At 43.2% G+C, this 16,983-nt stretch overlaps 1 protein-coding gene across 1 annotated transcript; it reads right to left on the bottom strand.

The window, feature by feature from the left end:
• Nucleotides 1–7,347: 7,347 nt before the first annotated feature.
• Nucleotides 7,348–13,169, bottom strand: LOC113014622 (uncharacterized). The gene is made up of 4 exons (XM_026156287.1): nucleotides 13,047–13,169; nucleotides 8,752–9,105; nucleotides 7,652–7,817; nucleotides 7,348–7,501 (listed from the first exon to the last, which is right to left on the bottom strand). The coding sequence occupies exons 1-4, from the start codon at nucleotides 13,096–13,098 to the stop codon at nucleotides 7,348–7,350; spliced, it is 726 nt and encodes a 241-aa protein (XP_026012072.1). The 5' UTR covers nucleotides 13,099–13,169.
• Between the last annotated feature and the right edge of the window lie 3,814 nt (nucleotides 13,170–16,983).

The following is a 16,983-nucleotide window of genomic DNA, read 5'->3' as shown; positions in this document are numbered from 1 at the left end:
CAACATCCCTCGCTGGTCACCTAACCTCCATCAGTCCACCTGACTGTGATGTTACTCATGCGCTGTCCCGTGCTGATCTCCTGTCTCATCAAACAGGGGATCCTGTGATCTCCAGAGTAGCCCGCTATGTTGAGCGTAAGCGCAGACCCTCCAGACGTGAGCGCTGTCATGAGAACCAACATACGTTGCGGCTCCTGAAACAATGGGATAAGCTCACATTCCTCAATGGTGTCCTCTACAGAGTCGTGAGGGACCCACTGACCAAACACAAGAGATTCCAGTTTGTGCTACCTGACTCCCTAAAACAAGTGGTGCTGTCTGGCATACACGACAATGCTGGTCATCAAGGTCAACCTCGCACACTCTCCTTGGCTCGTCAGCGTTTTTTCTGGTATGATATGGAGAAGGATGTGCGCGGTCATGTGAGAAATTGCCGCAGGTGTGTTCTCAGCAAGACCCCAGAGCCAGCAGCTAGGGCCCCGTTGGAAAGCATTAAGACCTGTGCTCCACTGGAACTTGTGTGCATTGACTTCTGGTCAGCTGAGGACAGCAACAACAAGTCTGTGGATGTCCTTGTGATTACTGACCACTTCACAAAATTAGCACATGCATTCCAATGCCAGGATCAGACAGCTAAGAGAGTCGCTAAAAAGCTCTGGGATGGATTCTTCTGTGTGTATGGCTTCCCTCAGCGCATTCACTCTGACCAGGGAGCTAGTTTTGAGAGTGAGCTGCTTGCAGAGCTTCTGGTTTTGGGTGGCGTTGCCAAATCCCACACTTCACCATACCACCCCATGGGTAATGGTACCACAGAGAGATTTAATCGCACCCTTGGAAACATGTTACGGTCCCTCCCCCCCAGATGTAAGCAGAAATGGCCGCAGATGATACAGTCCATGACGTTTGTGTATAACTGTACGGCACACGAGACCACCGGCTTTGCGCCATTCTACCTGATGTTTGGGAGGGTGCCAAGGTTGCCAGTTGACCTCATGTTTCGGGATGTCCTTCATGATGACACCATTTGTGACTATGATACCTATGTCAAGTCACTGATGGATGACCTGCGCTCTGCCATGCTCCGAGCCCAGGAACACAGCACAATGGAGCAGAGACACCAGTCCGACCAGTACAACAGAAAAGTGAAGGGTCTGCCTCTTTCACTAGGGGACCAGGTGTTGTTGGCAAACAAGGGAGTCAGAGGAAAAAGGAAGCTCTCTGACAAATGGGAACCTGTTGTGTACACGGTAGTTGACTTGGATCCTGCTCTTCACATCTGCCGTATCAGAGACAAAGAAGGTCATGAGCGTGTGGTGCATCGCAACCTGCTCCTTCAAGTTAACTTTTTGCCCTTGGACACAACACTGAATGACGATGCTGCACATCCTGCTGTGAGCGTTGTCAGTGGCCCCGCTGAGTCTGACCTGGATGGGTCTGTGACATCTTTTGGGGGCACAGGAGCTGTACCTCCTGCCACCTGGACTGTGGATTCCGTCTCCAGCATTGGCGAGTGTGATGACCGCACACTATCATGGATCCATCAGCAATCTGCCGCCGACCCGGTCGAAGATGGCGTTCATGGGACCCCTCCCATAATGGGTGTTTCTGATCTTGGTGGGCTGGCTGGTGATGGAGCCTCCCCAGGCTCCCCTGCTGCTTTCCCGTCCCACAGTTTTCATTCTCTTGAACCCAAAAATGTGGACGTGGATCAAGGACTTACCACACGTTTTGGTAGAATCATTAAACCAGTTCGTCGCTTGATTGAATGAATGGCTCAACTTGAAACACTCCTTGGTGTTGAACCTGTTCAAGCAGCGGTTATTGATGTGTGAATTTGCTTATTTCTGTATGTTTTTCATTGCTATTGTTTTTGGAAAAGAATAATACAGGCACAGAGTTCATTGTATTTTGTCAGTCTGTGCAGTCTGATAGTGACGCCCATAGATATTATGGCCTGTTTTGTGTGGTGTAAATGGCACCTCATTTTGTCTATAGAAAGTCCTGGGATCTTGCTAGGCGCCGAGCAGGTCTCAGGTCTCTTATCCTCCTTGGAGGAAGCTATGTTGCTGATCTAATTCATTGTATATGCGATGTGAATTTGTTTGAGGCCACTGTATCTGTTATTGTGGGTTTATATTTTTTTTTTGGTGTACCCTTTAGGATTTTGTGTAATTCTTGGGGGGTGAATGTAACAGAGTCATAAATAACATTGTTATAATTACACAAAATGTGTTCTAAACCCCCAAACTTCTCCTTTTATACCTGACTTTTAGGACCTCCAAGCCTGTAGTTGTGTTCATTATCAGTTAGAGCCCCTCCTCATTCTTTTCTTCTTCTTTGGTGCAATACTATAAATACAGTGTACCCCTTTTGCCTCTCCCCTTTTTCTACAATTCCCCTGTGGGAGAGGTGGGTGTCATTTCTTTCCAGCACCTTAAAGCACACATAATTCATATTTAACCACCCTGATGTTTATGATTGCGATTTTAGTTCAGTTATTGTCATTATTGAGCCTGTTTTTGTAAGATGTTATAAGTGTGTAGTATGTGTGTGTCATAAATGTGTTTTAGGCGCCATAAATGATAGCATGAATATGTATTCCTTGCTAGCTTGGGAGCTGTGGTGGGTTGAGCTAATCCTCTTCCCCACTGTCTGTATTTGGTCGTAGGAGCTGGAGTGGGCAAATTATTTACTTGGAGGTCTTTCTTTCTTTTACCTTTTTTATCAGGTATGTCAGATTTCATGTTGTTTTTGTTTTATCTTATGTCAAATATGTTACATGTAAATGCATATTTTATGTTTAATGTAAAAATAAATGCCACCCCTTTTTCTACAATTCCCCTGTGGGAGAGGAGCTGGAGTGGGCAAATTATTTACATTCGCACAAGCACATGTTTCTAAGTGCTTTCTAACTAACATTTACACACATTCATACTCCGATGGATGCATCGGAGAGCAATTTGGTGTTAGTATCTTGTCCAAGGATGGCATGCAGACTAGACCAATACAGTACAAGTAAAATGTTCACGTTGTCTTCCCAACTGTTTCACTGGATGGCCAGGAAGCATTCACGATGTCTTCTCCGCCGCTGATGTCACGGTTCTGGGTCCGTTGGACCCAGTATTTTGAGTTTATTGTGTTTTGATTTAAGTTTGCATCAGGGATTATGCTTTTTAAGTGCTTTCTAACTAACATTTACACACATTCATACTCCGATGGATGCATCGGAGAGCAATTTGGTGTTAGTATCTTGTCCAAGGATGGCATGCAGACTAGACCAATACAGTACAAGTAAAATGTTCACGTTGTCTTCCCAACTGTTTCACTGGATGGCCAGGAAGCGTTCACGATGTCTTCTCCGCCGCTGATGTCACGGTTCTGGGTCCGTTGGACCCAGTATTTTGAGTTTATTGTGTTTTGATTTAAGTTTGCATCAGGGATTGTGTTCTTGTTCTCTTGTCGTGTTATGGTGATGATTATAATTTCTATTATTAGAGTTCCATGTTTCTGTTATCTGGGTTTACTATGTGGGTTTAGTTTCTTATGTCATTTCCTGTCTGTCTCTCAGTGTCAGGTCTGCGTCTTGGTGTGGTGTTCTCATTTCCTGTCTTATTGTGAAGGTCTGGGTCTCATGTGAGTGTGTTCAGTTTTACCTTTGTCTCGTCTTGTTGATTATTCCCAGCTGTGTCCACCACCTGTGTGTAATTCCCCTGTGTTTCTCTGTGTATTTAAGTCATGTCTTCCGTCATTGTTGTTGCTGGTCCGTCTGTGTATTCCACCCTGCGTCATCTGTGTGTTTCCCTGCTGTCAACCGCCAAGTGTTTCTGCTCATGTTCAGGTTTGTGCTCTGTAGTTTAGTTTATCCCAGTATAGTTTAGTTCTAGCTCCATTTGCCGTTTGTGTTTACTTTCATGTTCAATAAACCACCTTCACACCTTCACGACTGCCTGCATTTGGATCCTCCTTCATTTCCTCCACACGGCTCACCTCACTCGCCGTGACAGCTGATAATTGGTGTCTGTCTTGTGTCAGTGACGTAAAAGACGGATTTAATGCGACATAACCGTTCAAACAGCAGTCGCTTTCTGAAACATTGGATATGTATCGGATTCAGTACCAGATCGGATTTGAAAATATCGGATTTGTGCCGTTCACACTGTCATACCATGATCGGATATGGGTCGCATAGGGTCAAAAAAATCAGATTTGATGCGCTTTCGCTTTCGTAAGTCAAGATAAATCAAAGAGCCAACTGAAAAAACTGAAGGTAAAGGAACCTTAAAGACTGAAGTGAGACCATACAGTCAGAGTGAAACCGACTAGAAAATGCCCAATAAATGAAAGAGGATACTCCTCCACTTCCTGCCCCAAGTGGAGGAGTTTAAGTATCCAGGGTCTTGATCACAAGTGACGGGAGCAGGAGATCGATAGATGGATTGTTGCTGTGATTACAGTGAGGTGGACACTGTACTGGTCTGTCATGGTGTAGAGAGAGCTGAGTGTAAAAGCAAAGCTCTCGATTTACAGTCACTCTATGTCCCTACCCTCACTTATGGTTATGAGCTGTGGTGACCAAAAGAATGAGGCCTCACCCTTAGAGATAGGGTGAGCAGTTCAGGCATCCGGGAGGGTGTAGAAGTAGAGCCGCTGCTCCGTCACATCGAAAGGAGCCAGTTGAGGTGGTTTGGGGATCTGGATGCTTCCTGGGCGCGGTTTTCTGGGAGATTATATCTCTCGGCTGGCTTGGGAACGACTTGGTGTCCCACCGGACAAGCTGGAGGAGGTGGGCGGGGAGTGGGAGGTCTGGGCTTTTCTGCTTAGGTTGCAGCCCCCCTGACCGGCCCCGGATAAGCAGAAGAAGGTCGATAGATGGATCATGGATAACCAAAACAAAGACCCAAAAAAACATACAATCCTCAAAACACAAGTCTCCCCATTATTATTACAAAGAAAAGAAAAGAAAAAGCTTAGACAGAAACCTAAAGTCAGATGCTTTCAAGAAATCCAGGGACCATCCCACTGGTATATCCCATGATATTGTTGCTCAAAACTCATTATAGAAACAACGCTTAACAAAACTTGGAGGGAGAAGCTGATCTGGTAGCAGCTTTGAACAGAGTTTAAATGAGAATTTCTACCCTGAAAATTGTATATGTACATGGTATTACTAGGAAAACAAACTGCATATGACAGCCCATGTTCTGGAAATTTATTGCCTTGTTACTGAGTAAAACATCAGCTTTTTCTGAAGGGTCAGGTGGGAATTTATTTTCAGACATGATGAAATAAATCAATTTCCTGTTGCTGTAAGACCCGAGGTGTCGTTCTCAGCTGATATTTTGACATGTTTTTGAAGGATTTCAAAATATATACTCTTTTGCAAAAGTGATTTCCTCTTTATTTTCTCAGATTACGGAAACAAATTGTTTCACTCACACGGTTAATCACAGGATTAAAAACAACAAATTTAAAAAACAAAACAACACACAAAAAAGTGACACAATGCCAACAATAGTTTTCAAGACAAGTTTCCTGATCAGACTTTGTTTGATGCTTGAAAAGATTCAGTCATCCTAAAGTTTCAGTGAGCTCACTCAGTAGAAGAAAGACAGTACTGGAATATAATGAGTTCAATTTTTTTAGTTAAATTTATTGAAAAATAATACATACAGACAAATAAAACAATAGAAGCTTTAGGTACGAATAGAAAAAGATGTGTTAAAAGAAAACAAAGATTTGACAAAGATTTTATGCTGGGTGCCTTTCCTTTGGTAAATGGTAAATGGACTTGTTCTTATACAGCGCTTTTCTACTCTTCTGAGCGCTTCAAAGCGCTTTATACAACTTGTGTATTCACCCATTCACACCCATTCGCACAAGCACATGTTTCTAAGTGCTTTCTAACTAACATTTACACACATTCATACTCCGATGGATGCATCGGAGAGCAATTTGGTGTTAGTATCTTGTCCAAGGATGGCATGCAGACTAGACCAACCTTCCGATCAGTAGATGACCTGCTCTACCGCCTGAGCTACAGCCACACTCCTCAGTTGAGGCGGGTGGAAATGTCAGAGTGTGCTGATGTTACAGTGGTTAGAACTGCCACCTCAAAGTGGCTGCGATTCTCAGGATAGCAGTTAACTGAGGCGTTGTCACTGTCACCTAGCAACCCGTGAAGAAATAGTTGGCGTTCCTTAGACGTATGTTCAAAGATGTCTTTAGCATCTTTTCAATGAGTTTTGCCTGAGCTCCTTTCCTGCTTTTTTTCAAAAGAGGTAATTGAATTGAATTGATTGATTGATAATACTATTCATCCAGAGGGAAATTGGGTTAAGGCTGCCAGCCGTGCCAGCGTCATCTTACCGTTCCAACCATACATACATTACACAAACATCACATGGGGAAGACTTCTCTCCAAGATGTTATCCATATTGAGTTCAAAACACAGTCTGAGTACTCACAGCCCTGCCCATCATCTATAATGTCGGCCAGCCTTGTGGGATTTTGAACAGCTGTAGCCGTTTCTTGTACTTCGATAAGCCAGGTCCGAGCCAGCTCCAATCAGTCAGATCGTGGTTCCGAATTGGTAGATGTCGTTCAATGTCCTCCATCGAGAGTGTCGCCAGACACACGACGCAACCGACCATCGAGTATGCGGCAGCAAACGTCTCCTCAGGACAATCAAGCTCTCCCAAGCCCCGGAAGGTGTTAATTCTATTACTGGACCAGTTGATCAAATCCATAATTATTTAGGTTTTAGAGAACAAAACTGAGAAACTCTTTGAGGGTTAGAGAATAAGCGAGACAATACAAAAGACACGAGAAGCCAAGCAGGAAAGATAAGGGAGAGGGAGAAGGAGAAAAGTGTGACCACCTCCGTCAAGAGCAAGAGAATCATGAATAATGCTATGAGAATGGAGAATAGAATAGAATAGAATTGACCATTATTGTTACTGTACATGTACAGCGTGTTTACTCACAGCCTAGGGGAGAAGCTGTTAGTGAGTCTGGAGGTGTTGAACGTCATTGACCTGTGGCACCAACCAGAGTGCACAAGGGGTCACCTGTGATGTCCCTGGTTTTCCTGATAGAATAGAATTCGACTTTATTGTCATTGCACATGCACAGGTACAGGGCAACGAAATGCAGTTTGCATCCATCCAGAAGTGCTTTAGTGATATAGATATATTAGGAGGATATAGGAGGAGCTGATGATGACCCCCAGGGGTGGCAGAGGGCAGCCAATGAGTTTCTGGGCAATATTAATTACCCTCTGGCCAGCCTTCCTGTTCTCAGTTGTGGCTCCTGTGTACCAAACACTCAGGTGGTAGGAGAGCATGCTCTCTACTCAGGAGCGGGAACGGGCCAGCAGCAGCTTCTGTCCAGATTGTTCTTCCTGAGGACAAGCAGAAAGTGTAGCCGCTGCCGGGCCTTCTTTAGCAGGGTATTGCTGTTGTGGGTCCAAGTGAGATAGGCAGAGATGTGGGAGCCCAGAAACCTGAAGGTGGAGACAGTTGGCAGTTTATGATGTGCTGACAGGCTATCCACTCCATGAAACCTGTTTCAGTTCTAAATTTTAGCAGCAGGACATTTCAAATCAGCTGTGGTTGCCTCAGTAGTCTGCTGCTTCTTTCTTTTAAACGTCCACAGAAGCACAGAACCACCTATAGTAACAACAAGGACAACAGCAACAACAACAGCAGGAACAACCATCAGGACAGTTGGAGTTTCTTTCTCTTGAACGAAATGCATGTTTCCACCTCCATGTTCTCCTTCAGTGATGGGCTGCTCAAACATGCTGTTAAGTGTTTCACCTGCAGAGAAAACATGAATTGTTAGAGCAGAAATGCTGAGACACCAAAATAAGAAACCAACAAGAGTGTGTGTTCTGCAGGTGAAACTACTGACAACAGCTTCAGTTACTCATCTGGAGCAAATTATATTTTACAGCTGCGAAAACAGCAAAAAGTTTTCAAATATAGCTTTAATGACCAATGTCCACCAAAGTACATTTAGTATCCATGTGTGAGAGAATATGTCCAGAGAATATTCATGGATGTAGTGAAGCAGGACATATAGAGGGTTGGTTGATCTGATATCCTCGTGTTGGTGTTGTTCCCAGACCATCATGAAAATGTTGTTCCAGGATCAACATTGCAAGTGACCAATCAGAATGTTATGACGTCATACTTTTGCGACTTCGGGAAAAACCGGCGTAAAACAAAAAACTGTACTTAAGCTGCGTGAAACCGCCTCTGTCCGCCGATCAACAGACCCTGACCCTAATCCTAACCTTAACCGTAACCCTTTAATAAACAGTAAGTAGAATTGCAACATTGCAACATTGGAATTTCATAAATGCACGAATGGCTTGGCGCGCAAAAGAATAACGTCACAACAATGTGATTGGTCACTTGCAATGTTGAACCTGGAACAACATTTTCATGATGGTCTGGGAACAACACCAACACGAGGATATCAGATCATCCAAAGAGGGTTGGTGTGACAGAAGGGGATGATCAGAGTGAGATTCTGTATCAAGCCCAAAAGGGAGCAGCTGAAAGAAGAAGATTGCTATGACTTTACCCTTCACACTCGCCATCGGAGTAGAAGTGAGCAGAGGGGACAGTGGGTGAGTTATTTTACCTACACACATATTGGTTGGTCATTTACTATATCACACAAGTACAGAAAATTCTTCTTAAAGTGAGCAAGTGCTGCAATTTCCGGGCTGGGGAAGAGACTCACCTGTGACTGTGAGGTTGATGAAGTGACTGATCTCAGTGTGAGCTCTTTTATTTCTCACAGGGTTCCTCACAGCTACGTGACACTCATACATCCCAGCATCATTAAACGTGACCTTCTTCAGGATCACAGAAACGTCTCCATCCTTCATCTCCGGGTCCCTCAGCTTCACTCGGCCATGAAAAGATGGATGTTGGTAGTTTTCATAGAATCGTTTGTTCCTGTAGAAGTAGACGTAGCCGTCTGTGTTCAGGTCAGCTCTGCTCCACTTCAGCACTGAGATTATTTCATCTGTGGAAATCTGACACTGAAGAGTGACGTCTGCTCCAAACTTCACCTGCACATCCTGCTGCAGAGCTGAAGGAAAGAGAACAATCGGTAAGTATGAAGTTTATCTTGCTCTACTGTTACTTTAATACGTGTAGCTGCTGTTTATACAATGTAAGTGATAACTGAAATGATCAAATCTCACATTTGTCTCCAGTTCATGAAATCGCATGAATGAATTTCAGAAAGCTTAACATTTAACATGCTAATTATCGCTCCTGTGTTGTTGTTTTTTTTTGTTTGTTGTTGTTTTTTTGCAGTTTGGGGGCATTGCACAGTGGGCTTGGGGTGTCTGTCATCTCAACTCCTAAGAGGACTATGCCATTGCATTTCAAACTTGCCTCTCTGACTTTGTCTCCAAACCTCTGATATATTCATTCTAATTATGTCAATCCTGTTCACTCCAAATCAAACCATAGCATCTTCAGTTCAGCCTCCTGCCTTTTCGTGGAACCAGCTCTAAGCCGTTCATCAAAGCAGGTCTCACAACCATCTTGTAGAATGTTACAGGAAAAATGATTCTATGTTTCTTTACCTTCTTTTAAATGTACAAAGATGCCCTTTGTCTATGGTTAGATTAGTTTAGAATTATCCTTTTAGACTTTCCCAGCGAAGACATACTGTTTTGGGACATATTGTTTTAGATTGTTTTATCTCTCACAGCTTTCTCCCAGCTCTCTGCTGACGAGACTAGCGCCACATATGGAGTTGTTTATTTTATCTGTTTATTATTTTCTTATCCTGTTCTCACTGTCTCTCCTATAAAAAGTGCCAAGCCTCTGTTCATGGTGTGAGTTGTTCTTAACAGCTTACCCGTGTGCACGTTAAAGCATAAAAAGTGATCTTGTCTCATTGTGTCTTTATTTCTCCTGGGTCTTTTACAGAGTTTTCCCCCAACATTTCTTGGTCCTTCGAGAGCCGGAGCGCCTCCATCGTGTCCCATCTCCGTGACCAGTCCACGTTGTTCGCCTGTCGACAGCTCACACACCAGGTGTGTGATAAAAGTCCAAGAGCGTTAAATTCGGGTCTTGGCCAATGTCTTAGAAAGCGACCCACGGTGGTGGGGCCCGATCGAGGTGGACCAGACCCGGCGACACTGACCAGGTAGATACAGACACACTGACACAATCTTGCGTAAAAGCGCATTTTAAATTCAGGGAATTTAAAATAGCGGAAGTAGCTCGTCGACAGGTAGCTTTGGAAGCTCGTCGACTGGTAGCGTAGCTCGTCGACTGGTAGCTTTGGAAGCTCGTCGACTGGTAGCTTTGGAGCTCTGGGTAGCTCCCCCAGCTGGGTCTAGACTGGGTCTAGGGAGTAAGTAGCTCTGGGAGCTCCCCTTATGATAAGGGTTCCGGTCGCGCGCGCGTCAAAGCTGTGAATGTGAATGTGTGTGTGTATCGTTTTAATTAACGGAGCAAGCTGAATTTTCACGGTCCAATAAGAGACTGAGCTGCTCCTACTGTGTTTTTCTTTTACTGCTGTTCACTGACGTGCTGGTGAGTTGAGAGAACGGTCGAGTTCCGTCTCGTAAAGTTCACACCGCTTTCGGAACTAGTCCGAAAGTCGAGCGTGTGAGCAACCACTCTCGTCTCTAATACCAGCGAAGGTGATAGCAGCTGTATCGTGTATATATTACTTAAACAAAAAATAAGTAAATACATAAATAAGATGGGTAATCAAGCAAGTGAAATTAAAACTCACTCCTGCTGACGAGCAGTGGTGAGAAAAGAAAAGTCCAGACGCCGGACAAAACAGTGTCTGTAAATTGAGAGTCACAGTGACACATAGTGATTAGGCATATGATTGAAAAATGCCTAGGTTTAGAGCTGTGAGCTATGAGCTGTGAGCAATGCAAAGTTAAATATATATACGGTATATATATGTATAAATGGGAAACAACCCTAACTTCAAAGTTTGAAATGTGTGAGATGCATGAATTGTTTGAAAAACTAGAAATTATCTAAAAATGCCTTAAGTGAAAATGTAGTGTTGCATCTATTCTCCCAAACCAAGAGAAAATAAATAAATAAATAAAAAAAAACAAAAAAAAAAAGGAGAAGAAGCATTCTGTAACTTAAAAATAAGGCTGACGTGTTGACAATAGACTAAGAGACTCATTTTCAGAACAGAGAGGCAAGCAACGTCACAGACACCAAGGCTGTAGACAGCCACGCAGAAACAGCAGATAAAATAGAGACAACGCCTGCTAGAACCGTGGAGAGGAAGGTCACTTCACACGAGATTGTAGGAGTAGGCCACAGAGAAATAATGCAAAACAGTTTTGAGGCAGCCACTTAAGAACTTACAGTTTTCAAAGGACAAATTAGTTGTAAAGTCAGCTTCAGGCCACACAACTGTACAACAATTAACTGCCCCTTTAGACCTAGTATATACAGCAAGTGGCCGCAGGTGCTTTATTAAATGCATATATGACCCGTCGTGTCCAGTAAATTTGCTAGGTAGAGACGCTCTGACAAAACTTAAGATAGGTGTAATACCAGAAAAGAATGGCATGACTGCTGAGTGCATGCTAAATGACACCCCACCAGAGCCAGATAGCACTAACACAGAAAACAGTAGCCGCGTGTGTCTCTCTCCAGGCTACGGTGTTCCACATTATTACTGGACTCTCGCTTTGCCACAGCTAAAAGCACTAGTGCATGACGTGTCAAAAATATAATGCTCAGGGAAACCTGAGACCACAAAGAGGCTGTTTTCCCACACCACCTTATCTTTTTCACACAATCCATATGGACTTTATTGAGCTAAATGAATGCCAAGGGTAAAAATACGCCCTAGTGGTTATAGATGTATTCTCAAAGTGGCCAGAAATCTACCCAGTGAAAAAGGCAGATACAATTTCAGTAGCAAAATGTCTAAGTTGTAGGAAAATAAAGAGGTGATTGTAAATAACGAAGAATGTAATGATGTCTATCAAGTGACTTGCAGATTACAGCCTGGTGACTGGGTTCTGATCAAGGTGCTCCAAAGGAAAAACTGGAGCGCACCCAGGTGGGAGGGACCATATCAGGTTAAGCCATCTAAACTCAGCCGGCACAGGCTCGCCCAATTGTCGTGATCTCGCTCGGTGGAGGGATCAGCCTTTCTGGCCGAGGGGTCTACTCTCAACAGGAGGGTGTGTTCTGCTGTCATGAGGTGTTGGCTGCTTATCACTGCAGCGGGCTTGACCCTGGCCGGGCTCCTCATCTTTGCTTCCGTGAGGGACAATAAGTCACGCTATATGAAGAAAAGGCAGACACTGTATGACAAAGGAAAGCACACCAAGTTTCCCCATGGCTACGTCACTAATTTCTGGTGGCAGTTTATGAACACTATCGCTCACTTGAATAACAAAACTGACTGCTATGCATGTACCCATATGCCCCTATCCTCACAGACGTCTGGCCTATGGCCGTACAGCATACCTGAAGATCGCAGTTGGTGCCTGTTGGACCTGGCAACACATCCAGGCTACGGTACTCGTCAGCTCTCTGCTGACGAGACTAGCGCCACATATGGAGTTGTTTATTTTATCTGTTTATTATTTTCTTATCCTGTTCTCACTGTCTCTCCTATAAAAAGTGCCAAGCCTTTGTTCATGGTGTGAGTTGTTCTTAACAGCTTACCCGTGTACACGTTAAAGCATAAAAAGTAACTTTCTCTCATTGTGTCTTTATTTCTCCTGGGTCTTTTACAGAGTTTTCCCCCAACATAGAACTATCATCTCACTCCTGCTGCTACCGTTCTTTCACAAGTCACCCCTGAAATCCTGCCTGCACTCTCTTCTTCATTGCTCTTTTTCACCGTCCATTACTTTGTTCCAGTCTTTAAACTTTTGGTTACTTTTTACCTCTGTTTCATGCAGCTTCCCTGTTACACCAGTCTCCCTCTCATTCATATAAATAAAAGTTTTTTCTTGTCAGCCTTTAGTTGTACAGAATAAAAATATTAACAAATTTTGTTTCACTCACCTGTTGATTCAGCAATTAGGAAGAAACCCAGGAGGACCCTGAGAAAAGCCATGTGTGACAACAGATTACACTGAAGTGCCTGCCAACTAAACAAAAAGTTTTATTTTTCAGTCAACTGAAACCTTTTATGTTGAGAGGAAGGGAGTGGTTTAAAGGAAATGAGTATTATTCTGAAAGGCAAAAGAAAAGGAAAGTTAGCTATAGCATGCCTTTTACACAGTTTCTTACAAGCTTCCCCTTTACTATTAAGCATTTGCCAGAACAAAGTAAAAAAACAAACAAAAACCTGATTCACAAAGTTTCGGTGCAAACTGCGAGTCAATAAAGAATACATATAAAAAAGATAAAAACCATTTATTCTGTGGTGTCACCAAATTACCTTTACACAATGAAATAAATCTCTCTGATTCACATGGCAGTGTGGTCCATCTTCTTAGTTTCACACTGTGAAACCTTGACAATTTTAGTTTTCGAATGACCTTATGAAAATTTACATCTTTACAGCACTAAAAGCTCAAATGTCTTAGCATTGACTTTTAGATAAACATAATTATTTCAGATGAAACAAATTGAAGGAAAACCAGCAGAACAAATGTTAACTCCTGGGCATTTCTCCCAATTCTCACCTCTAACAGTGTCGTTGGGCTGGGACACATCCTTCCCTGATGACTCACTCTGTTAATCCCAGAACATCTTCGTGTGGTGGAGCAGCAGTAGAAATTTCTCCCTACCAGCGATGGGAATAACGGAGTTACAAGATGTTACCTGCAACACCAAATGTTTTTTAACTGAAATATCAGCACCTGACTTCCACTGGGCCGGTGTGAGCTCTCCAGCCTGCCTGTGTACATGTGGCTGACAGTTCTGCATACCTTTCCCTCTTTCTCTCATGAGAAGCCTCTGCCTGCTTTTTTTATGGGATAGTCAGCTCCACCTAACTATTCTGTCAGTGACTGGCCATGTTTGGGTTCAAGGATAACATTGTGATCCCCACAAGGAATTTCAGCTGGTAATCAAGTTTGACTGCCAGCTGTCAAACTCCTCCAAGTGACAAGAGAGACCATTGCATCTTGGAAAGTGACTATGCCCTTTCTAGAAAAGGCCACGAAGGCCGTGTGATTTTTTACATCATGCTAGTTGTTTGGGAACTTTATGTAAAATTATTCCTAAGAGATCATATTACCTGACCACTTGTTTAAGATGTTTTAACATACCAATCATCTTGTTCCAGTTTACAGCTTTCTGAATTTAAGAGTGTTAAACTCTGAGTCTATTAGAGCATTATTTTGACACAGAAGGAATCCCAAGTAGAAAATGATCCTGGTGTCCAAGTGAATGGGACAAATTTTCATCCCTATTATTGTGATATTATTCTGTTATTATATGTTACCTTATATATGTAATCAAAGTAGTTGAATTAGAATACTGCTGTAGATCATATTATACCCTTTAAAATAGAGTGTGTGATCTGTATTAGTTTAGTTCTCATTATACTTTTGAGTTAACAGAACATATTCACATATTAGTTCATTAGATAAATGTGCATCACTCTGTATCCTTGATCTGCTGGGAATGTGTTACACTGTTTTCTTGACATGCTTAATTGTTGAATCATGAAGAGAAGGTTGTAAGCAGGAGACTCTGTGTCTAAAGACAGGGGAGATAGACAGACCACATTCCACACCCCCACCTTACAGAAAGCAGAGAAACAACTGCCGAGGTCATAACTTAGGCGCTGTAACAGAGAAAAAATGTGATGTTTTGGCTTTTACGACTAGCTGGGGGCCACTAGAGACTATAAAAAGCTGAGCAACCCGTCACCATTTTGAGACATGTGCCTGACCCTCTGGTAGCATCTCTCCCGTCCGGACGTTGTAATGCTCTTATTGTTGAATTGTATGGAAATAAATGATTGTTGATTGAGCATTTATACACCGAGTATTGTCCTTCCTTCAGCCCAAAGATTCAAAGAACTGCGTGTTTTCAACAACTTGGTGCCGTGTGACCCGGATCTTTGGTGTGCTGAGGAGGTGTAGATTTGACCTTTGGTGAGATCGTGAGGCGAGGTGAACAGAGGACCGGTCCAAAAATAAAAAGGTAAGCACAGCCTGTTGTATTATAAATACCAAATGTGCATATTGGGCTTTCCAAATTAATCTGTTCGCTGAGTCACATGTATTTTCACAGTAAATTTGTCGGTGTCTGGTTTTTGGCGCAAGATACTAACAACATAAGTTGAGGCTGAATTCCAGTGTGTTAAATAAACTGCTTCTACCGAGATACTAATAACATACTACGTTGGTCTAGATTGCAGTAATCTGCTTCTACCGAGATACTAATAACATACTACGTTGGTCTAGATTGCAGTAATCTGCCTCTACCGAGATACTAATAACATACTACGTTGGACTAGATTGCAGCCACTTTACCTTCCACATTTAATTTTGTCTAATACTGGCTTCTGTAGCAATAATACGTTAGAATTTCTTCTGAAGACGCGGCCATTAGTTCAGTACATTGAAGTCGAGGTTTGAAGTTTGTTTATGGTGTCGGTTACGTCCTGGCTCTTGCCGGCTATGAAATAGAAGTTGATTTAAGGAAAAGCAGATGCTGACTTCACGGTGCGGTTAAACACTGGCAACGCGAGAGCGAAACACGTCCGTAGGTTTGGTTTATGATACGGCGTGTTCCGGTGATATGCGGCCGTGAAGTGCAGTAGTGGTTGGTGCTAATTTTAGTACATTGAACAGAGGTTTGACGGTGGTTTGTGGCGTCAGTCGAGTTTTTTTTAAGGGCTGCGGTCATAAAACAAAGTAAAATTTTACTTGCCAAAGAAGTACATAGAGCAAAACCTGGTTTATGATGTCTGGTATAACTTCGGGGATGCAAGCATCACTTTTATGATGCGACTTTGCTCCGTTGTGGCGGTCATAAGCGCAGAGAAAGGGGTATTTTGGTCTATGGTGCAGTGTGCTTTAAGAAGATCTAATAGTTGAGCTCAGAGGTTTCTGTGTAAGATTCCCGCTGAGGAAAAGTGTTGTGTGTGAGTGTCAAAGCGCGCTCTGGGTGAGAGAGTGTGTGTGAAGCTGCGAGGCGCGCTCTGGGTGCTGTCTTGTGGGTGAAGCGCGCACTGAGGGAGAGTGTGACTGAGGCGCGCTCTGAGTGTGTTTTGTGTGGAGTGTGAAGCGTGAACACAGTGACAGTGACGGTTAATGTGTTTGATTAGGAGGACATTAGAGCAAAGACACATTTTAGGATCAAACGTTGATGCCTAGTGTACCTGTGGACCTTTATTCCGGACTAGAACAAGACACATTTTTGCGAACAAACGTTGAGTCTAGATTAGTGAAGAAATATAAAAAGGTTGAATTCCTCGTTTCAGTGGTTGAAATTGTTGTGTGCCTGTCCCCTGACGAGTGTGAAATTAGAATAAAGAGGGAATTTGGAGCCACATAGAGATAGACGGGCATAATTGGGTGTATTACTCTGTGGTGTAATAAAAATAAAAAGGAGAGATAGTAAGAGGTGTGCAGTGGAGAATATGGAGGAGTACAGAGAGGAATGTGTTGGGAGACTGGCGTACAGTTTACGCTGTCAAGGTAGGCGTGTTGCCTGCTTATCTGTTTAACAGTGATGAAAATGAAATTAAATAAATCTCTTAGTGTGTTAATACAGGAAGCTGCGGACCTGGACCAACTGCCCCCACAAGCACAGCGGCCGAAGCAAAATTATAGGTAATGGGAACCACACCCAGCACGAATCAGCAGCTGTGAAAAAGACAGCAGCGAGGAGAGAATTAGAGGAGAAATTAAGAGAAGTTTTAACACATAAAATTGGGGCCAACGGACTTGTGGAGGTTGGGAATGCGTCCGGAGCATCACAACAAAAAGGTGAAACAAAAACACACACAAGCAGAGAAATCTGAGAGAAAGGCTCC

The sequence above is a fragment of the Astatotilapia calliptera genome, chromosome 3, assembly GCF_900246225.1.
Source record: "Astatotilapia calliptera chromosome 3, fAstCal1.2, whole genome shotgun sequence".
Classification (NCBI taxonomy): Eukaryota; Metazoa; Chordata; class Actinopteri; order Cichliformes; family Cichlidae; genus Astatotilapia; species Astatotilapia calliptera.
This window is presented reverse-complemented; position numbering and strand designations above follow the sequence as displayed.

Excerpts from the sequence above, each read along its gene's own strand:
- LOC113014622 (XM_026156287.1), bottom strand. The coding sequence starts at position 13,098 with ATGGCTTTTCTCAGGGTCCTCCTGGGTTTCTTCCTAATTGCTGAATCA. Across the intron at positions 9,106-13,046 it reads CCTAATTGCTGAATCAACAG|CTCTGCAGCAGGATGTGCAG; the intron begins GTGAGTGAAACA and ends TCTTTCCTTCAG. Across the intron at positions 7,502-7,651 it reads ATAGGTGGTTCTGTGCTTCT|GTTTCTGGGCTCCCACATCT; the intron begins GTGGACGTTTAA and ends CTCCACCTTCAG.